General features: G+C 44.3%; 1 protein-coding gene across 1 annotated transcript in view; it reads left to right on the top strand.

Moving 5' to 3' along the window:
• The window catches only part of tcf7l2 (transcription factor 7 like 2), an 88,475-nt gene that overhangs the window by 10,187 nt on the left and 54,524 nt on the right, over positions 1-23,764 (top strand). Inside the window, exon 4 of the mRNA XM_030754774.1 lies at positions 19,479-19,580. Within this exon, the coding sequence (XP_030610634.1) occupies positions 19,479-19,580 (102 nt within the window). The remainder of the gene's footprint in view (positions 1-19,478; positions 19,581-23,764) is intronic.

Genomic DNA, 23,764 nt, shown 5'->3' with positions numbered 1-23,764 from the left:
GTCACAGTGTACTTTAGAACTGGGAGGTGTTTTATCTTTACTTTACTGCCACTTCTATCTTTACTGGCTGCCACACTTTGCATATTTTGTGCATCAATAAAGATAAATTTACTGCTTTATCATTACAGATGGCGTCAAGTGGTTGAGGTTTGGTTTGGTGATGTTATGATTTTACTCTTCTGTGGGGGGGGGGGACTGTAGCAGTCAGTAGCACAGGGAGCATTTCTAGGAGATGCAACCTGCTTTGCATGTTTATAAAAGCCCTTTGTCTGTTGTGGATGACCCTTACTGTTGTAAGGCCTGTATCTGTCTCTGCTCAGGCAGGCAGGCAGGCCTGCAGTGAGGATGCAGCAGCTGGCCTGGGCCCAGGCACAGGAATGCTGTGTGCGCTGTTTAAACAGTGGCTTGTCTCAGTGCAGGCCTAGAGGACTGGAGGGAAGGAAGTTGCAGCATGTTTACATAGCTGAATTGTCTGTTGGGTCCCCCCAATGTCTGATGCACTTCTGTTCAAACATCCACAAGTGTGGAGATGACCTCCACTGATGCCGGTGTTCACAGCTCTGCCTTAACACTACCTCTTTCTTTCTGAATGTGTGTGTGTGTGAACAATGAAGACTCATAGCCGGTACCTTCCTACCCTGCTGTGGGTGTTTTCTGTTTTAACCTGGAGGCTTGGATAATAGATAAAAAGCGTCATAAGGGAGAATTTATCACGCTGAGAATGGCAACAAGAAGCGATATACAGACAGATGAAGCGATAGAAGGCACCTCATTGCTTCAACCAAGGTCCTGTCCAACAAGGAGACAGACACTGACATATGGTGGAATTGTCAGCTAATTGTTGTTTGAATTACCTGTTATGATCCAGTGACAAATCTCTCACACTCTTGCCATCAGAGCGGAAAATGTATCCGGGGATTGGCATGATCTTTGTGAGTGTGTAAACCTGGCTTCAACAAGATGGATAAATGCAATTACTGGACAGACCTGGAGAGGAGAAAATCCATTTAAAGCCCGTAAAGCTAAGCAGGGGCCGTGGTTTAATTCATTTGGCCAATTTACGGGTGATGTACGAGTGTCAGGGCACATTAGTCAGGCGGGGGGAGAGGTGAGTGAATGCTGGCTCAGTGGGTTGGGTGTATTTTCTTCTTTTTTTTTTGGAGGAGGAGGGTGAGGATGCACTTTGGTTGCAGAGCAGTCTCCTTGAGACCTGGTTCCTTACTTTCCTCCACGCTGCAGAGCTTGCCATTTCAGCAGACAAAACCAGTGGAGCCTGGACATGGAAACGACAAAAAGATCCACTGAGTGGGAGGGAAGAGGGATTGCTTTGCAAATGAGGTGGGGAAATGTTGCTTTGGTCCGCTGGGCAGCAGAGTGAGCACTGCCGTGCTTTGCCATACCACAAGCTCAGTCAGGTGCTGTCAGCAGTCCTGCATCCTGCAAGTTAAATGACTGATTTTTATACAGAGGTGCAAACACAAGTGTGACCAGTGTGATCACCCCATCCCTAATTTTTATTTTTTTTTTTTTACTGACTGTTTATTAAGTAGTTTCTGTAAACAGTAAAGCAGACTAAAGCGTTAGAGGGCCCAGTTCATTTTGATCCCTGCTGACTTTGATACGCTCTCTGAACTTTTTACTTTTAAAATGAGTTATAATTACATTGTGTATATTGACTGTGACTGGTTCACCTGAGAAATCTTTGCCCTTGGTCTGTGCAGTGTTTGCCTCGACTGCTGACAGTCTCATCTGTGCTGCTGTTATTATTTTATCCTGCAGGCACTTTAATTTCGCAGTGCTTACATTTTTATTTCGTCTGTGCTTCTTGTATAGCGTAGACCGATTTCTGTTTATCAACTCTTCCAGTGCATTGACATTAGACGTCTTTACTCTGCTTAGTCTGTTACACAGCCATTGTCTTGGTGGAGCAAAACCACTCAACGGTTACACAAGCTGAGTGGTATGCAAAAACAGTGGTTAGAGCCTCGCAGGGCGGGTGAGAGGCGTTGAGGGAAGCTTCGGTTTACGGCTTCAAGCCACAGCCTGAATCAGGGCAGGGTTAGCTATCAGACAGAGAGAGAGACACATGAGGCTAAGACCTCTCTCACTATGATGCAGATGCTTTTTAAGTGGTTGGGATCACACTTAAGTGCCTCTTGGGTTAGTAGATTTGGATTGCCGGAGTGTATGTGTGTGCACTCGGTGTCAGAGAAAGTGTGCGTTTGCATATGTCACCTGACTGTCAGGCAGCCGGCCTCGGGAAACCAGAGTCAGTGTGTGTATGCCGGGATTTGTCAAAGACAGGTGCCACCACTGTGGCCCATGCCTGCCATATAGCAGCTGGGAAAAGACTGCAAGGCCCACGGTCAAGTGTGGACCATTGGGAGATCGCATCAGGCTAGAATTTCCTCTCAGTGGGGGGTGAAATGGGCAGGCCTCCCTGCAGTACTGTGGCTTAAGGGTGATGTATGTATGTATGGTGTATATGCTTTTCCATATACCTTCTGCAGCCAATGGTTATACCATACATATCTTATGTGCTCCTGTCCATTAGGGGAAATATTACATACTCTATGTTGCATTGCTTATGCTGAAAATCAAACACCAGAAGTCATGAGGTGGGCATTTGGTGTATCTGCATTGTTTTAAATTTTGAGTTGGCCATCACTGGTGATGTGAGACCACAAGAGGCATGTACTGGCTCTCCATGTTAAATATGTTGGACTGTGTAACATCTGTTGCTTAATTCCAAGTCCCAGAAAACCAGTGAAATAAAAAGATTTGGTTCATTAAAGTTTGGTACTGTGGTTTAGCTCTGCGTGTGTCATTGTCAGATTCAGTCTTTCCCAGTTCAAAAGCTATCATGAGCTATCCCCTCAGCCCCTTTTTGTAAATGTCTCTGACTTACTATAGTACTGAGAGCATTGTGGTGTTCGGCAGTGTGCAGCCTCTCTCCCAAGCATGACAACTGAAAGTGGAACAGGAAGTATCTCCAATCCTCTCAGGGTAGTGAGGTTGTGGATATGCCTGGGAGTCATCACTCTAAGTCCTCTGAGCCTTCTAGGAGAAGTTTCACGGCCTTTTTCTTCTCATTTTCAACACTCGCTTCTGGGATGACTTTGAGTCCCGAAGACTGAAAATCCAGTGCTGTAAATATGCAGATCTAGTCATCGTTTTCGCCTGATCCGCATGCTCACTTCTTCCCCAGTGCCCCCCCATGGGAGAACAACTGCTGGCTGCCATCTATAGGTCAGTGGAATTCCTCACCCTGACTCAGAAATTTAAAAAAGAAAAAAAAAACATGGAAGTTTTCTATATGCTCCCACAGATCATTTTACATCAGTGCCTCTCAGCACAACTGTTCCTAGTTAGTGGCAAGTTTCCAGGCCTATTACAGTCACCAGCAGGGCAAATTTCTTCACTACAACAGCATGTCGTTTCATGCTAGGTGGCTTGGGGGTGACGTTATTAGAGCCAGTGGGCCAGCCTGTCCTTGTATGCGATCTTAAATTTAGAATCAAATACTCAGCTGTAAATTATGTAGTCTCCTGGCATGATTAATAGTTTTGCTTTAATCTGACACTCATAGGCGTAAGCGGGAGGTACCCCAACTAGGCTGGAGAATTTATTATCATGCTGGCCAAAGCCGTACCTTTTTTTTTGGTTTGCCCCAGAACCAGGTTTTGGCCACTGCGTTTACATCAGTGGTTGCCATTGCATATTCAGAAATGAGCTCAGTGAAAGCATTTTATGCCTGATGTTAATGAGGCCAGTCAGCACAGTTAATTTGCTGTTATTCAGCTCTGTGGTCATGTTAAATCATAAACAGGTTGAGAGGGGCCTCACTGCTAGCAGTAAGTGTTGAATAAGGAGTAAAAACTCAGGCTTGAACTTAGAGGAATCTTGATTCTTGGCTAGGGTAGGCTCAGTTATTGGAACTTCCTGGCCAGAAATGGAGATTCTGTGGTTTCAGGCGCTGGGGAAAGTTAACCTCTTAATTGTTTGCAGAAGCTATTGGCAGGAAGAGTTAAGTAATGATGAGTGAGGCATCAACGGATCAACGGGGGAACATGGGTTGGATACTGAGATGAGAAGGCTCACACTTGCTGGTCAGGGGGCTTTTTTTTTTCTTTTTAAGGAATGAACTTGAGCCCAATGGGATTCTTCCCAATGACAAAATGGTTGGGTCCTAATGGGAAAAAACTAAGAAAAACCCAGCTCTTCCTTTCTTGGCTCTGTTTTAATAGACAGACAGCTTTGTTCATGTTTTAAATTGGCCTTGTCATGCGGTTCCTCCTCCACTGGGCTGCTGGAGCTGACTGTTTCCACATAGGCCGATGTTCTGTACCAGTTTTGGTTTCGAGAAAAGAAGGGTCTGTTTTTCGTGGCACTGATCGCTGTCATATTAAACTTCAGGTTTTTTTTTTTTTTTCCCAAAAGCTAACACAGCCATAATTGTATTCTTCACGCCTTTTTTTTAATCTCAGTGTAGTTGCTTGGCAAGCGGCGCATCAACCTCTGTCCTAACACAGCCACGACCCTGTAACCCTCCCCCTGTCCCTGTTTCTCACTTGTACCACGAATCTACTTTTTGTAGTGTTTTTCTGCGTGCCATATTTTCACAAATAACATCAGTAATGATTCAATTGGGCATAAAGTAATTGAGAGGCGGCCTGCTTGCCATCTGTCTAGTGAGATTACTACTTTCTGTGTAATTAAACGTGTGACCTTGCGGCCATGGAGGGAGGTGCCAGCGGGCAGCCACTGCCAAAGAGCCAGGCTGTCTTATTTGAAGTCAGGGGAGGCTGACTGGGCGGGGGGGGGGGGGGGGGGGGGGGGGGGGGGGGTTGTGCGGTTTTAAAAGTTTATCCCAGCTGCTAAAGATAGCACAGGTTGATGTAAGTTGAGCTTAAGTGGCAGCCTTTACATGGCTGCATCCTGCGTGTGTCGTAGCCCAAGCCTCAGTCAATTTTGCAATTCTAGAGGTTCCCTGTTGAAGTCTGCATGATCCCTGTGTGCATACAGTGTAACCAAGAGAGGATAGAAAAGCAGGGGTCAAAAACTTGCATGTGTGTATGTGTGTGTGTGTGTGTGTGTGTGTGTGCGCTTGTGGGGTCATGATGGGCTGAATAGAGTCTGCTGTTTTAACTCTGATTTTATGTGTGGTTTTGTTTGGACTCCTGAGGTTTGGTTTCCTTTGGACAGTGTCCAGAGACTACAAGGCCTGCTTCTCCTCAGCTTTCTTGTGAGGCCGACGTGAAGGGCCCTGCAAAGCCCTGTGATTGGATTTCAGCACTGATCTGGTTGATTTGCGTTGTAAACAGGACATTAAAGACAGGGGAGATGGTGAGCTAATGAGTCTTTGTGTCAGTGTGTGTACTGGAAGGGGTGCTTGTGTGGTTTTTTTTTTTTTTTTTTAGGCTTTATCCTCTGCATCCTCCATAGTGGTGTCACACGCCCATTTAAGAAGAGGAACTAAAACCCCCGTAGATCCCTGATGACATTCAGTACACACACACACACACACATATAAACACAGAATACGCAACTGAAAGAGACGTCGGCGTGGTTTAGTCAGTGTGGGCTGGATGGTGTCTTGCAATACTTCCGCCCAGATCTGGAAAAAAGTCTCTCTTGTTCCCCCAAACAAAAATAACCATTTTAATTACTATGGTCGTGCTATGGTGCAGCCACAGCATGGCTGGTAGGACCCAGCTGAGGTGGCCCTGGCCACTGGGGATGGGGACAAGGTCTGGGCCGTCCTCCAGGGAAATTACAGGGTGGTGTGGAGGATTGGGGGGGAACTGTATCTGTCCTCCAGTCCCTGCTGTCAGCCCAGAGAGCTCCTGTTTGCAGCTAGCGAGACTCTCTCCGTTTCATCTTCACCCTCTGGAGATAATTGGAGTTGTACTCTGTGTAAACATGTTTTTGGTTTCAAAGATAAGTTTCAGTCTGAAGACCTGTGTATCTGCCCAACATGCAGGGGGAAAAAAAATCAGTTTTTAGTTTTAATTTAAAAGAAATGGCAACATTTTTAAACTGAACTTTATTTTTATTTTCTGTTTCTTAGATTATTATTCTCCTGTTCTCCTTTTTCTCTTTCTCCACCCCCCCACCCACCCTCCACCCAGCAATCCCTCCCCTCCCCTCCCCTCTCCTCTCTCAGTATGTGCTCTGATTACCTCTCCAAACTGGCAATAAGTTGATTGCTTTACAGAGATGATGTAAGCCTCTGCCCTAGGGTACATCAGGTTGGATTTCTCCCGCTTTATCTTGTAAAGCCTAAATTAACAGCTGGTTTGGTTGGAGTTCTCCTGGATCTGACTAAAGGATTAGGCTTGGTTCTCATGCGAGTCAATCCGGTTTGATTTATTGCAGGTCTATCAAAAAAGATCAATGGGAGTCCTTTGAAAGTAAAAATCCTTAATCGCTCTTTGCACTTACGTGTCATCATTGTGAATTTTTTTCCTCCCCTCTGTTTCTTGCCCCTTCTTTCTCCATTTCTCACTCCCTAATTCTTATTCTTTCCTTACACCACTGCCTTGTCTGTTTTTTATTTTTTATCTCCTATACGCCACCCAACCCAATCTGTGATAGCATTTTGCCCTGTCGATGTATCATGGTGAATTGCTGGATAGATTTTTCTCTGTTCTCATTAGTTTTTCCGTCGGGGGCAAAGTATCTCGCAACGCTTGCTTTAGAAGCCTCTGGTTGCGAACCGAAATAAGAACGTGCCGCCTGGTCTTCACCCAAACTTGCCCCAGCTTTTTCTGCATAAAGACCTGTCAGTCACCTTTTGCCGTAAGTAACAAGGAAGTGCAGAATTCAGTGTTTGGTTTTCATAGCCTCTGACTTCCCATTTTGAGCTAAAATGGCCACAGATAGAAACGCGTATAAGAGGTGGTTTGGAAATTGAAGCTCTCTTGTTGTATTAATCTCATTTGCAAGTTATGTCTGCTTTAAATCACAGAATTAACTGAGCGGCTTTGGTTTTTCCAGATTTCAGTGCTTTTCTGTTTGGTTTTGGCAGTTTTATTATAGCTGGCGTTGCTGGCTGGTTTCAGCTTATCATTGATGCTTTATTTTGGCTCATTAGTAACGAGGAACTGAAGATCAGAAACAACTGAAACATTTTTAACTCAAATAATGACTTATCGTCCTTCAGTTCCCTCTTGGTTGAAACACTTTCTAAATGAACAAACTAACTTAATCCTGACTCTCATACTGGAGCACTGAATGTGCGTTTCTTGCATATTCACATATGTCCGTGTTCACAAAATGATATGACTGAAACAGCACCCTGCAGCATGCAGCATATTTTCTTCCAGACTTACGTAAATGGACATGACAGCTTCTGCCCCCCCCAATCTCTCCCACTTCTTCACTTTCTCTTATTTCCTTATTAACAGGGCTCATTATGTGTATCCTCCTCCTCCACTAGGCTAATTTTCCTCTGCTCCACCTCCATCAATGCCTTGGCTCTCTAGGAATCTCTGTCTTGAAGGATACAACCAGTATCACTGACAGGAAGACCAGATGGATTGGCAGACCTCTTTGATGGTGCCACTGATATGTAGGCCTTCTCCTGACCAGCATTCACGTTTATCTTGAGGATTTTCCATGTCTTTAAATACTTTTTTGCTCTAAAGTGTGACTGATGTGATGTGTGTCAAATTCAGGTGTGTCTTCTTGGCATGCTCTGTGGCCTGGTTGGCTGTCAGACCTGGGGATGGAGGTGTGGGAGGGGCTCTAGATAAGGAAAGGGGTGGGGGTGGGGTGGGGTGAGATCGACGGGATACGTGGGAAGGAAGGGCTTGCTGTCAGCCAGCTGGACCTCTTAATCCTACAGCCTTGGGGAAAGGGTGTGTGAGTGTGTGTGTCTGGGTATGTGTGTGTGTGGATTGTGTTTGTCTCGCACAGATTTGTCAATTTTAGCACACCTCTGCTCGACTCTTTGGCCCAGCTGAGCCCACGATATGTGTGTTTGTGTGTGTGTGCGTGCGCTAGTGTGGTGTGCGAGTGTCTCTGCTCCAGTGAGACACAACCAGGATTTCATGCGCACTGTGTTTACTGTAGTCTTCGCTTTAACAGCACACTGTATATTTATGTCAAGACGACACAGTCTCTCACCCCCTTGATGTTGGAGAGGAGCTGGGGGTTGTTGCAGGGTGGAAGTGTGTGTGTGTGTGTGATTTTGTACCGTGTTGCTGGTTGAGGGTAGAGGAGGAATGGGGTGTGGGGGGTGTGTGTGGGGGGCTTGTGAGGACAACAAACACTGCCAGCGCCACTTGCTCCATGCTGTCCCAACCCATCCCATTCCCCTCTTTTATGCCCAGCCCTGTGAGTGCGAGGCTTCTCTGAAACTTGTGTGCGTGCGCTTGATCCCGTACTACATCATTTTGTAGCTCACTGGCTGATTGCGTCACCCCCTTGTCATTCATTAGACACAAACACCGCTATTTAACCAAATTCCATGCAAGCTTCCTCTTTCCTGAGCACCCTCTCCTGCTCTTTCTGTCTCACTCTCTCTGCCCCGCTCTCTCTCTCTTTTGGCGTAGACTTTTGCATATATAACAGGCTGGCAGGCTAAGAGCTTGGGACTTCCCCACGCCACACTCCAAGCCCTTTGATCCTTTGCTTTGGAGGTAACATCAAAAGGAGAGGCATAGAAAAGGCAGCTACTAACTGTGAAGTTCAATGTTCAACTTGATGCTTGGCTGAGGGCTTTTTTTCCCTCTCTCCTCCTCCTCCTCCTCTCCCCTCCCTCACCTCCCTCCTCCCACCGCTCCCCTCGATCCCTTCGCTGCATCCCTCAGCTGACAAAAACACACAGTTTGTAGCCAAGGTTTTTTTATTTTATTTTTTTTATTTTAGTGCCTCTGACCTCACCTCCATAGAACCAGAATCTGACATAAAACAAGATCTCATCCCCATAAAAAAAAAAAAGAACTCAGCTATACAGATGGTGTACACAAAGATTCAGATGTTTCCTTTTTGACGCTGTGGTAAAAGGTACTTTTCCAGCGCCTGGCCCTTCTTTTTCTCTCGGCTTCTCCCACTCTGTGTGGGTAACATGCAGCAGCATCCCTATATTGCACCTTGTTGCATCAATGCCAAGCCAGGCTCTTTGCTGTGGTAGTTAGGTTAGCAGGAGGATAACGGCAACGTGCCATATTGTTTTCTACTCACCCTCTCTGTATGGATGCATCCTCAAGCTGGATTTAGGGTCAGTCCAAACCACTCCCCCACAACTATAAACTAGGGAACACTGGTTGTCAGTCGCCTATTATGTGCAATTTCTGAAACTGACATTCCAGCATCCATCATTGGCTTGCTGTCTGGACAGGAGAGACCACTCGGGCATTGCACTTTTATTTCTAGCTTTTTTTTTTTTTTTTTTTTTTTCCTCCATTGTTATGTAAAGATTTGTGGCACTTGTACACAACTTACTCAACACTATCTGCTTTTCCCTCTTACAGCTGTTTCTTTTTACCCTGCCTTTGCATGCGTTTGCCCAGAATGACTATAAACACATTTGATTTCCTACAGCACGCCTTGAAAACTTGCTCTGACCCTTACTCTCTACCTCACTTTTTTCTGACTCTGAGAAAAGGCAAGTGTCAGGAAAAGCTCAGAGGAGGAGAAAGATCTTCTTTCTGCATTTTCTTTTGCATATATTGTTGACACATGAAGCCTGCAATCAGTGGCTCACAGGACAACAAACGATTTTCATAATGAACGCCTTAACCGAGTTTCTTATGCAAACTCTGTAAATTAAGGAAGAATCAGATGAAGCCTTGGCCTTCGAGGTCAAAAGCAGGTTTTCCTATGGTGTCTGCAACTGTATTTAAATGACACAGACTTGATAAGGTGATCTAGAAAGCTGAGATGCTTCGCTAAATGCTTTTTCGTCTTTTATGAGCTTCCTTGTCTGACTGTGCCAATTAGCAAAGGCGTGTGGCCTGCTTTCCCTCTCCCCTTTTTCCCCTTTTTTTTTGTGCTCCAACTCTCTTTCTAGATAGACACTTTCTCTATCCTGCTCCTGCACACGCACACATTTGGTGTATCATTAGCTTAGTGTGCGGGGAGGCGTGCGAGCCTGGGCTCTCTCCTGCCTTATCTCCATGTCAATCACAGCGTGTGTGTGAACATCAGTTGTAATGATCTCCATCCAGCCTGTCGGTGCGTGTTAGCGCCTGGCTTCCCTCGCCCCCGGAGCAAGCCATTCCCTAGCTAATAGATGCAAAATTAAGCTGATCAATAGATGGCCTCAGCTCATTATTGACATGTTATCATGGTGTGGGATTTTTTCTTTTTTTTTTTTTTGGTTCGGGGCTTTATATACAGCTAGAGATGCAAGACAGGAGAAGCAAAAAAAAAAAAAGAAGAAAAAAAAGTTTGCTTTCTTCTCCAAATGGCTCAGACCACTTTATCTCAGGCCTGCAATGATACTGCATTAAGCTAATTTATTCTTACTCAGTTTTATGCATGTTGGATGCTAAAGCCTCTACTCAAAATGTAATCATCAGCTCAGTGGTAGGAAATGAGATGGAGACTTTGTAAAGCGCCATATTAAAGATTCATCAATAATTGGCATGTGTGCTGCCGTTTGTGTTGCGGGGGAGGAAGGTGGAGGGGCTCTTATGGACAGATCACCACGTGATTGAGCTAAGTGGTAATTAACCATGAGAGAGGTGTGTATGTGTGTGCATATCCAGGAAGATGCATGTGCTGTTGTGTGTCAGCGAAGGTGGGGATGCTGAGGGTAAGGTTGGCTGACAGAATTGATTTGGAGGTGAGCGTTTGGGGCCGCGTGGTCAGGTCATTGAGGGATGGGGTGTATGGAGGTGGTGGTGGTGGTGGTGGTTGGAGGGGGGTGACACTAGCCCTAGTCACACACCCGCCTCCCCTGACCCTCTTCAGGTCTTATTGTCTTGGAAGCATCCCCCATTTTAATGAGCTCCAATAACCAAGTCCTTATTACTTATTTATTCATTAAGCCACCGTGGCAAAGCGGCAGTACCCCACTGTGTGAGTGTGCATGTAATTGCTTGCGTGCATTTTTTTTTCCCTGTCTCCTGTACACAGTATCATAGTAAATACCATGTTTCAACAGCAATAATAAGTTTGATTAAAGCTAATTGAACCTAAAATAAATTAGATTAAAGCTAATGAATTTCTCTGCTTGTTTGGGTTACAAATCTATAACCTGAAACCATATTTGAGATTTGAGTTGAAACCTTAAAATCCTGGGCTTTAGCTCTGCTGAGGGAGTATGTCTCATGAATATGGAGGCTGAACCGCTTCAAGGTGTGCAAGTGTGAAAGAGACATGAAACAGACTAAATGTTTGTTAGTTTCAGATGATTCTTTTGTGAGGATTAATTGCCTGTTGGTATGTGTGTGTGATGCCTTCGACATAATGCTTTGTGATTGATGAATGTGCGTAGGTGGAATTGTGTGATAGCGTGTAGTGTTTTCAGAATATCGGAAGTCTTTGTGAAGCCTGAGAGTGTACACATTCTCTCCCTCTGAGGCATGTTTCATAGCTTCCTTATATCCAGTCTGCCGTTTAACTAATTCATAGTGAACTCTCGCAGAACAAAACCAGACACCCAACATCAAGGGCAGCGTTCAGCTCTCCTCCAGCACAATACCAAATACAGCATTCTCCAGCAGAACGTGGGCGCCGCAATCAGCTTACTTTTCTCCCTTAGCAGAGCTCAGCTGCTGTTCACCTTTTTAACTCTCCCCTCCGCAACCTTAAGCCTGCTTCCTGCAAAGGTACCATATGAGTTGCCCAACCTCTTCTCCTCCTAGCCCCTGGCCCGACCTTGCATAAGGGGCTCAAACACACCCAGGCCAGTAGATGTGCCTGTTCACCTCCATGTGTATGAGACTCTTCATCTTGTCGGGTCTTCAGAAATGATGCTAATATAATTACAGACACAATCAGGATCCCAGTTACTGTGGATATCTAGACTCAGTTATTATTTCAAGTGGATGTTTACATGGGTTTCAGTAAGCTTATGTTGCCTTATACTTAAGTGTATCCGTGGAGTTATAAGATATTTCACCCATTGTAAACAGATGGAATTAGCCATCACTTGTTGGGTTGTGAAGTCCAGTTTTGTATGAATCTCACCCTGTTGGCCTTCTGTAGCCAGAAGTGACCAAATCTATACAACAGCCAGCGCCAGGCTATTAAAAAAAAGCGGCTTTCAGCTTGTCACCACAGCACGTAGCTTCACAGGTTTGGTTTGGCACAAGGGGATTTGTATCTCCAGCTTTAATCAAACCCGCATCCTTTGCTTGCTAAGCAAATGTGTTAACCACTACTTTAAGGAGTCTGAATATTTCTGCTGTAAATTTGAGCATTTTAACTTGGGAGTCTGTGGCGACTGGATCCAGCCTCGAGTAGCTATTTCAAGGAACTGCAGTTTGTCCCACTTGCGTGCTAGCTTCGTTTTCCAGCCCAGGAGGAGTTTCACCATGCATCCAAGATTATTTGATTATTAGCTCTCAGGAGAACACAAACCAGAAATTCCAGTTACCGTTGACGTTGCATATCTGATAACGTATTACATTGTTGGCTGTTGTAGAGTGACTTGTTTATCGTGTTGATTTGATAGGACACCCAACCACAAATGTGCTGTTTGTCATCGAGACACAAAAAATATGCTTCATACATGCTGCTTAACTTGTGATTATTTCAGATTAAATGGTGTGAACACTGGAAGATTAGACTAAAAAGAACTGATGAGAAATCCCACTCTGTTAATTGATTAATTTAGCAACCCTAATAGGAGCAAGTAAAACAAATCAATTAAGATTCATTTACTACCTTTGCATAATCAGAGCTTCCAGGCTCATAACAGTTTGTTACCCTAGTGAGTGTGGAAGTCAGTGAAAGCACCCTAAAGCCTATTTGTGTCCAAGCAAAGGAAACAGGAGGATGTGGAAGAGTCACTGAAAAAGAGCAGCAGCCGGAGGAGCACCTGGGAAAAAAACGGCATTCTGTCGCAAAGCTGGATGCTAAAGGTGCCAGAGTGCCGGTTCATTAGCTGGCCCGATGGAAGACTAGCCATCTCCTGCTGGTCTTCACCCTTCCTGCCACTATTTATAGAGTAGCCAAGAGAGATACTCTTAATGACACAGGACAGTGTTAACCGGGGGGGTGCAAAAGTCAGAAATGGAACGGTGTTTACTTTCTGAGATGAGCTGAGAAGTTGGCGTATTTTGGAATGCGGTAACATCATCCTCACACCTCCTTTGAAAACTTTATATCTACATACAGGTAGTGTTTGTGGCATGCTGTCCCCCATATTGTTTTTTTTTTTTTTTAATAGTTATTTTCCTATTTTGTGTCTTTGTTATTGCTGTAGGAAAAATATGTCATATATGGCTTGTGCAATCCTTTGAAACTTTCTGGTCAGTCATCTGGTGTTTGAACAGCATATTTGTCCACACCTGCTAAGCAAACAGTGACGGAGCATAGCCATACTTATCTCATGACCCAGTGTTTAAAGGAGTGAAACAAACTTCCAGAACAGACCTGATAAAAATGATAAAATAAAAAGAAGTGTTCATGGAAATAAAGAGAGTAAAAGCTAAACAAGTCTCCTTTTTCTGTCAAAGACTGCAATGCTTTCTGAAATATTCGGAACAATAGTAGTTTCACAAACCCGTTTCTACAGCCTCATTTTAAACGGTGAGCAAAGTCTGAGTTGGGTGGAGAGACAGGAGAGGTCATGTGCACATTCTCCCCCCTGTGGGAAAAAAAAAAGGCTTGTATGAAAGTGTCAGGGTGAGTTTTTCTGCAAGAAGGAGAGAGAGAGAGAGGAGGGGAGTTTGAGGTTTAGGTGGAGATTGTTGGCAAAGGGGGTAGGAGGTGAGGAGGGGAGGTTTGGATCAGGTCAGCAGCCCCTGTGCTGTCAGGGCCAGTGGAACCCCCAAGCGGTTCTGGCTTTGGAGTAAATATGGCCCAGTGGACCCCTTTCCCCGCCCCAGGGCACACAAACCCCAGGCCTTCCCACATTTCACTTTTATTTTCCTGGTTGCAAAATGCCTCTGGCTATCAGAGCAGGTGGGGCGGGTTTTTTTTTTCCTTTTTTTCTTTAATATTTACTCATAAAATGTGCATTAGTAGAACCAAAGCAGCCATGATGGGCCCTCTTGTGTTGGCTAACTTTCTTTCAATTTTGTCAAGGAACTCTTGCGCTGATTCTCTTACAATAAACACATCCCTCCAAAGACTTCTACTGTATGCAGAAGCAGACACAACGATGCATCATGTAACAGCACAGGCTGGTGTTTTTTTATTTTTATTTTTTTTAACCAAAAAAGTTTCAAAGGGTCTGTGTTAAGCTTTCCCTCCCTCAATTACAGAGAATCACTTTCTCCTCCCTTAATAAATTAGTGTTTGCATAAGCACGTGTTTGCTTCTTCTCCTGCACCTGTGAGCGAAGACAAAGACTGCCAGCTTTATCCGCAACAGATCAAGACAATATGCTCAACTCTCGTTTTTAAAGGGATAAAATTGTAGTCAAACTGGATGGACTAATCTTTTAAGCTCTGCGCAGTTTACTCTGTGCAGCTTTGAATGGGCTCCTCTTACTAGCCTTGATCATTTCAGACTTAAATAAAGCTCTTTATAGTAAGGGGTCTGATTGGTGTAATCTGCAAGCTGTCAATCCCATCTCTGAGCGCCCTCCCCGAGGAGCTGCCGGCCCAGTCGACCGTGGCATGTTCAAATATGGGCGAGCATTGTTTTTCAGGTGTGAATCAGTGAATAAGCATGTACAGTATGTTGGGATTGGGGGGCAGTGGTGGTGGGGGAGTCATTTATATGCATTATCTCTATATGTTCCCCCAGTGCCTGTGTAGAGCTGTCATATTTGTGAAATGAGATGGCCACAGATGGTCTGAATATCTGCTGGACTCTAGAGCAACACCCAGCATCCATATGCTGACACTAAAACCCAGGCTGCTATCTGTCTGTCTTTCTGTCTCTTACATTGCTCACATGGCTGAAATGCTTTGTGGAGCCCCATTGGTTGTCATCATTCGTCTCCCGGTCCCCTACTGGAAAGTAGACCAGTGTTCGGGAGCCACATTGGCACATAAGGAGCTCTGTTTGTTTGATTGGTCTCAAGCCCTCTGCTCTTAATCCAAAACAAAACGAACAAGCCGTGCAGTGGCATGTGATAAAAACATCAGATGGGGGGGGGCTTTATAGAAAAGAGGCTGGTTGTTGACGAGAAACAGACAGAACAATCCTGCTCGTTCGCACTAAAAAATTATGAGCAAGACTTCCTTTTCTTCTTTGTCAATATCTCACATTGGCGTTTGTTAAAGTTTGATAGGCTGTAGGGAAAAAAAAAAAGGTTTATTTTTGGGTGTCTGGTACGGGGTGCTGGGGAGTGGTGTTTGAGGCCAAATTGCTTCTGTGCCAGCTTGTTGAATTGGTAATGACAGTGGTGGAAGCTGGTGTGAGCTCAGGATGCCCGTTCATTTGTCTCTAGGCTGCTTTCCTTCCCCTCTGCCATGAGCTGTGACACGGTACCACGGCCCTGGCTTGTTTTCACTTCGATGACAGTCAGATCTGGGTTAACACTCTGTAGCTCATAACATGTCAAACCTTGGTATAGTTGCAGTCAGTCACACGTATGGGTGAGTGGTTCAACATGCAAGTAGAAAACACCCACTCAGACATAGTGTAGCAACAAAACACAGCTAAAACAAGTAAAAGATTATAGAATTAATCATAAGAAATATGGTCTTCCTCGGGGTAAGGATATTTCAGTATACTCAAAAATGATTATTTCCTTTTAGAGTAATTTATATTTGGCAGCATGACTGTTTTTACACCAGCCTACCCTTGCACACACATACTTGGTAGGGACCCCAGTAGAGAATACAGGGATCATAGATTAAAACAGACGTGATGCTGAGTAAGCCAGGAATGTCATGAAAAGGAAGCGTTGGGGATCAGGTGGTTTGCAAAGAGGCTTGCAGATGCACAAGGTAACACAGCTTAAAAAGCATGTTCTATGTGGATGTGAAGGGTATCAGCTGATGTTGGCTGGCATTGGGATTGCTACTCACTCACAGACATCAAGTAATTTCAGGACATCAGTTTAGGATTGGATCTTGGATTTACAAATTCTGGCAATCACATTTTGCTGTGCTCTGCCACCCTTTATAAGACTAAACCTATACATTTATAAGCATGTGTAATAATCAATAATGACATTAATTGTAAGTTGTAGCCCTTGTCACCACCCCCATCACCATTTCCCTCCTTGTGCTTGGGAAAGCAGCAGACGACAGGAAAATCAGGACAGCGAGGGTGAGTTCATCCCTCTGTTAGGATTTAGAGGAGTCCCTTGTCTTTCACTTCATCAGAGACAATTGAGTCATTCAGATCCCATTGTGGGGCCGGCCAGGCGAGGAGGGGTGCAGGGTAGTGGGACGAGAACAAGAGGGATGTTGGGTGGGAAGACTGAAAGGGAGAGTGGAGAAGGAGAAGCTGTCTGCTGCATAACCCAGAGCAGGAGCACAACCACTAGGATGGCTCTTTACAGGGTGGGGGTCTGTCAAGGGGACTGGCTAGTGTTTGTATGTGTGGGAGGGGGGGAGGGAAGGAGAGACAGACGAGAGGAGAGAGTTATCCTGGAATGGAGCAATTTGTCACATTGGAATGGCTCTTGAGTTACATGGGGGGCCCCCTCATAGCAGGAGAGTTTTTAGGTCGCAGAGTTGGGAACAGGGAGGGGCTCGGAGTAGCAGAGAGGGGTCAGAGGTCACAGCCTACTCAAGCCCAGGCCGCGTGCCCGTTAGCAGTGCAGACGGGCCTGCGGAGAGAGAGAGGCAGGAGGCCAAGAAGGGGGGTGGTCGGAAAGTCTGGTTCTTGCCAAGGCTCCGTTTTCCTCAGCATGCTTATAAAATCTGCAGGAGAGATTAGTGTGTGAGAACATTGCAATAGCAGAGCTGAAGTGGAGCCACTTGTCAGGGCATGCACTCCAACACCCTCTCCTCTCTCTCTCTTTTAGACTTTTGGTGTCTCGCTACCCCATTGCCACACTCTGGGGTGTCACCTTCACGCTCCTTACCCACCTCCTCAGAATGTCCTCTTGTTTAACCTCCCCTGGCTGCAGCTGTGTTTGAAAATTTGGATGTGTGAGCATGTGTACACTTGATGGCAGGACTTTCCCACGCCTGGATTCACAATTCCTCCGATTTTCTCCACCACTGCCCTGTCCTCTCGCCCCTCTGGCACCACTGGATGCTGTCTTGAATTACCTCATACATGACAGCAGGCCCGTCACTCTCCTCCTCCTTGTCTTTTTACTGTTACAACACACCGCCCTTCTCTCCTACTCTCTCTCCTTCATGCAATTAATACCCAGTGTAGGGGGTGCATAAAAACCCACAAGACTTCAGCTCTGGGGTTTTTACAACCATTCCCTTTTCCACTCTAAGGACATACAAACAAGCATAAACAACCCAGCTTTTTAGCAGTAAAAGTCGTCTTTGGGTCATAAATGAGTGTTAGCTGTGGAGAAAAACCAGGCAGCAAACAGTTTTTTTTCCCCCAGCACGGGCTGTAACCGAGGACATGGAGTCAATAACTCCCTCCAGCGTCTATCACTGGCAGACACCCCACAGTGAACCCTTCGCTAATTACCACTGATTTAGACACAGTCTCAGTAAGGGTCGCGGCACACTCACTTTTACCAGCACTGCCACACTCACACACACACATACACACACATTCTCAGACATGCAGAACCGTCACTTTTGCGAGACGGCAACACAAAGAAACTGAATATGCACCTTCGTCTCTGTGCAGGCGCTACCACACAGTTAAGCTTAGTCTCCTCTGCACTGCATAGATTGTTCTAGAGGGATTGACAATGGTTTGAATTTACAAAACAGCAACGCAAACTTTTTGTCACCACGTGCAAACATGTGATCGTGGGTGCAATAATTATATTATTACGGTGAAGGGACTGTGCCCTTACTGGGAAGAAGCACATGCTCTCGCTAACTTATGAAGTGTGATTTAAGACAATGGGAAGAGAAGAAAGGCACTCTGGTGTCTGGATTGTTTCATCGTGTAAACGTTTTATTTGCCGATAACATTATAGACCCATGTTGACGCCAAGCTCACATGTCAGAATTTTTAATGATTATCTGTGGCACTGAGGTTACAGTATAGGGCTATTACCCACCAATGATCGCTCCTCTTCCTTCATACAGTTCCTCAAAAGAAGCCTGTTTGGAATTTAGTGCCTGGACCTTTATCAGACCTCATCAGTAACTGCTTTTTTTTTTTTTTTATTTGATGTTTATATTTTAAATTAAGCCTATTTTGGTTATTATGCTATGTGTATCCCCTGTTGCCCCGGTGTCCATTGCTCAAAATGCTTAGGGCCTCCACCTCACAGCTGAAACAGCTGCGGTGACCTCTTTCCCTCAAGCTAGGTGGCTGTGACATTGATAAGCAGAGTCAACACTCGGCAGTCAGTGGCTGAATGAGATTAAGATTTTGCTGTGTGGTCAACAAGAATCTTTACATTTCATACTGATCTTTTTTAATAACAGCAGATTTGAGCATTTTGCGATGTTTGTGATGATTAAATATGCACATATCCAGAAATTTTCCTGGTCATTTTAGGAACAGGTACAAGCCAGTCCTTTTAAGGTCGACGCAACCGATGTCATCAAATCACAAAGAAAGCCACCCAGTTTATTACACAGACAGATGTTTCTCTTGACCTGTGCTTATCTGTTTGTGTGTGTGGGTTTGTGTGTGTGTGTGTGTGTATGTGTGCATGCCAGAGAGAGAGAGAGAGGGTGTGAGAAAGACAGACGTCTGATAGAGGCCAAGTCAATCATTTATGGGCACAGTCAGGAGGTTTAGCCTTAGAGGAGCGTGGTGAGACGCCATGCTCTATTCTCTTTATGGGTTCCAATAAAATGTCTGACAACAGTCACATTTATGACATTAGGTCATCTTAAAGCCATAAGCTGTGTACAGTACCAGCCCTAACTCGACCTTAACTCCAAAAATGTGGCGCTAAATCACATCTGCTGCCTAGATAACATAAAAAAATAGATTTTTGTTTGAGAAAAAAAAATCTGAAACTGCGAAGGAGCCTGGTTACTACAGTTGTGCTTTATGTTTCTGATTATTATTTGGTTTGCACAACTTCTTCCTGCCGCTGCTGCTGCTGCTGTGGACTCTCACACGCATGCGTAAACCATCCTCACCCCTTCTACCATCCGCCTTAAAATCTTTATTTGCGTTTCCATGTTTTTCAGTTTCCACACCCATACACTCGTCAAGAAATGTCGTCTCCCTTTTGTTTTTTTTGTCTTATTTTTTTTAATTTGGTCTTTTGGTTTTTGCTTTCTGCATTGTTAACATGTTTTGTTTCTTTCTTTCCATTCTGTTTCCTTTCTGCCATTCAGTACCTACAGATGAAATGGCCCCTGCTAGATGTTCAACCAGGAGGTCTTCAAAGTAGACAAGCACTTAAAGATGCCAGGTCCCCTTCACCGGCACACATCGTTGTAAGTAATACGCCGCTCGGTCCTTTATCTCTTTCTTCCCTCATTCACGACTGACGGAACTGAACAGAAACAAACCCTGGACTGAATACGCATCGGTGTTGGCGTTCACCCTCAAATCACAGTCGCTAACCATCCGGTCAGTTTCATATAAACTTTTTCTTTTGTGTGTGCTCGCTTTAACAAGTGCAGTTTCGTGGATCCCCAGAAAGCAGTGTTTTTGTGAGTGTGATCAGGAGGCGAGCAGCACTGGGGGCGGCCACTGTGGCAGGTGCTGTAATCTCAAGGAAAAATGATAACTCGCAGGCCAGGCTGAGCTGGATGATTGTGGGAAAACTGGTCTCATGTTGACAACTTTTTCATGAGAATAGGCTAATGCTGGGCTGCTAATATAATGCCTTTGAGAGAAGTGTGGGCGTTCCTTCAGCATTGATTACCCTACCCATGTAGTTGGAGGAGTACTCTGGCAGGAGAGTTGGCTGGACAGCCATAGGGGCATATTCAGTACATGCACATAACAGAGCATCTATCCCAGGCATGTCAATATCTAAGAGGCTAGCAGCTCTAGATTGAACAGTTGAATGTGAACTTCATAGTTAGCCAAAGGCTCAAAGTTTTCAGGAGGTCAGCGGAAAGGTTGAACACGGGGAGGTGTACGTCACAGGGTTAGCAAGCCAAGAAAATCAATGAGAGAAGGGATTGAGCAGAATTAGTGAGGTGGCCATCAACGCCCTGGGCCGTTATTGGCACAGTTGTTACTTTTGTTTGGAGTCGTGCTTCAACATACTGTTATGAAAAGAAATTTGAGAAGGAGAAACCTTCCAAGTTTGTATCCCCATGAATATAATATCTCCTGTGGTAACAGCTATAAAGTCTCACCACCACCCCCTTTTTTTTTTTTTGGTTTGCTGCACAGTTGTCATCATGTCTCTGGAGCTCACACCAAACTCAGTAAGGCTTTTTGTCACACAGATTACACTGTCAAGACACAGTGTCCCTTTGAGTCACATGTGACATTTGATCAGTCAGTTACGTTTATGGTGTGTAATAAATACCGTCTCAAACACTTACTCAAAAGTTGGCAAACCGAGGCCTCCTTAGTTTTGTGACCATTTAAGTTAAGCACATAACATAGCTTAAAATAGCAGGACTTGACAAGGCTTTTTATTTGAAACAGAAACCCTGTCAAAAGCGGTCTTTAAGACAAAGAGCCAGTGATGACAGTGTTATTCTGAACAAAACAAGCCCAGCTAAGGCCCTCCTTATCTTCGCCTTCGATGCTAGTGTTATTTTTATACCAGAGAGTTCAGGGGCCTCTTCTTACTCTGTTATTTTGGGAGACGCTGAGGAAAAAAAGAGTCCCAACTTCTGTGAAGTCATTAAACTGGTTGTAGGCAGCAAATGCTGCAGGTAAATACTTGAGGTTTTATCCTGATGAGTCATATGGCTGTAAATACCACCTCACATACACATAAACTCGTGCAGCCCAATTCACGTTACTTCCCCGCACGAAGACGTGTGAGAGCAAGAAAAAGTGCAGCAGCTCTAACTTTGTAGAATCTGGAGTGACGTCATCCTGCGTTTCTGCTGTGATAGACGGTTTTAATTAGAGCTCGTTTAGCTTCTAAAATGATCTATAATTGCAATTAAAGCACATTTTATAAATGTAAACATCAGATTTATTTTTATTTTTTTAGAACATATAGAGCGTATGCTCCATTACAACTCCATGCAGTCAGTCAAGCATGCAACAATAATTGGCTTGGAACAAAAAGGCAACACCAGCTCAGAAACAGAAATTGGCTATGGGCAAAAACAAACATGAAACAAGAAAGATGGACAACCAGACTGATGGAAGAAATAAGCTCGCTGAAGTACAGACCGATTCATAACAGTGTAAAGTAGAAACCGTACCTACTGAGTTGCACCAAAAGATAAGAGACATAAAGACATAAATTGGTCATAAGTGATAGATTTGGGAGATGTAAAACAAAATGCATGAAGGGAAGAGAAGCCGTAGCCAGTTTTCTCCCAAGTTAAATAAAATACTGAATCGCTTTATGCCAAACGACACTTTAGTAAAGTGGGATTAAATGTAACAGAAAATTTCTGCTTTAAAAAAAAAAAATTCTTGTATGAGTTATGTTAAATATGGGGATGTAGCAGTTGTGAAATTCTGACACAGACTATATTTTGTTTTCTTGTTGTCTTGTTTTAGTTTTTTTATTTTTTTGGTAGGGAATTAAATGAATCGGCATTATAAAATACAACAACTCTATCGCACTATATGCATACTACTATACAGATACTGCAGGTCGTCTTGTTTGCCGATATAAACAACCAATACATATGCTCATCCAACATATAGATGAATCCCAATTAAAAAAGGAACAGTTAAGATAAGCGTTTGGCTGTGAGTGAGACTTTAAGGTGATTTTTGGCCAAAAATAATACCTTTTTCAAATCCAGTTTTCTAAATGGGTCTTTACAGGACCGTAAGTTGAATTTGATAATTAATAACTTATCTGAATCCTATATAAACCTTTTGGTGTGCTTTTTCCTTCCTTTGGGCTTTACTTGTAAGGCGAAAACCAAAGAAATATCACGTTGCAATAGCGGGAGCACAGTTAAACGTATATCATGATTAGTACTGACAGTGATCAATATGGGAGAATATATTGTAATATCTGTGGTCATATTGCCCAACCCCAGTGTGATCTGTTTGAGAGAGTACACAGGCTGGTAAGATCAGAGGCATTGCAGCATGGCTGCATAGGCACACAACTGGCTGTTAGTACAAGTGATGAAATTGAATGTGAACCGCAGCTTGTATTGTTGCCACTCCTTCCATCCTGCTCCAGCATCCACCTCTGACTGAGAAGGAAGTGTGATCGAATGTTTCCCTGGTTTGCATCATATCGGCTGTCATACATATAGAAAAGACAGATAACTGTGTACAGCATAGTGAATTCCAATGATAACTCCATGCGGACTTCCGCAGGTATCACTCATCGGTCAAGGCTTTTTTTTTTTGGTTTTCTTTCTTTCTTTTTTTAATAAATTTACAAGATGTAGGTCTGCGCGATCCAGTACGTGATCCTCTTATCAATCAACCGGGCTGTTAATGCTAGTTTATTTTTGTTTACACTTGCACAAAAATTATTCAAGCACTTTGACCTCTTCCTGCCTGGAGCGCTACAAGGCTGCATCGGCAGTGATAAGAAGCTCTTGATTGGCCTGTCGATAACGGCAGTCTGAAGCCTGAGTGACCCAGAGACAGTTAAAACAAGAATAGAAAGACAGAGAAAGAAAGAAAGAAAGACGTCGATGGATGCAGATAAAGCCTCTGAGAAAGTGGAGGCATAGCGAGGATGGGCAGGGACAGAGATGCAGACAGATGGTGTCATTTCTGTCTGGAAGGCTCGTTCGAGGTGGAGTGCCGGAGGATCAGCCGAGAAAAGAGGAAGTGACCTCACGCTGGCTGGTCTTTCTGAGGGGCACGGTGTATGCCCCTGTTTACCATGCCCTCAAAGGGGGCCACGTAGGACTTTTTGAAGTGGCTGACCACCCCGCAGGCAGCCTCAAAACCTGCCGCTGCTGAACTTTCATGCCATTGGCTGAAAGTTATTCAATATTTATCTGCCTATTGATGTGTATTTCTAGAGGGAGAGACTCCAAGAAACATTTTTATGCCTCACACAGCTCCTGAGGGAATGATCATAAACAGTCCTTACTTTGTCAGCTTGGCTTTTATTGTGAGGGTTTAATTTGACACGGTGGACTTGAGGACTCTTTGTGCATATTCAGCTACAGGAAGTAGCCTGAAGCTGGTTGATAAGTTTTGGAATATAGACATGACAGTCTTACACTTTTATTTTATATAGTAATTACTGCATTAACCAGTAACTCAACATATGAGATTGTTTTGGAAAAACACATCTTACACAGCATGTGTAGATGGCATCAATAGGATTGCCATAGCAGAAACCCAGGCTCATGTTGGTAATGTCACGTCATTGTTTGTCTACTTTAAGAAAGTTTTAGATAACACAATACCTCTAAAGTGAGATACGAAAGCATGTCATACACAAGTCATTCTAATTGAATCACATTTCCTAATTTGCTATTCTGGGGATGGTGGGTGGGCATGCCCATGTTAAGTGGATACACACACACACACAGTCTAC

Source organism: Archocentrus centrarchus, chromosome 19 (assembly GCF_007364275.1).
Source record: "Archocentrus centrarchus isolate MPI-CPG fArcCen1 chromosome 19, fArcCen1, whole genome shotgun sequence".
Lineage (NCBI taxonomy): Eukaryota > Metazoa > Chordata > Actinopteri > Cichliformes > Cichlidae > Archocentrus > Archocentrus centrarchus.
This window is presented reverse-complemented; position numbering and strand designations above follow the sequence as displayed.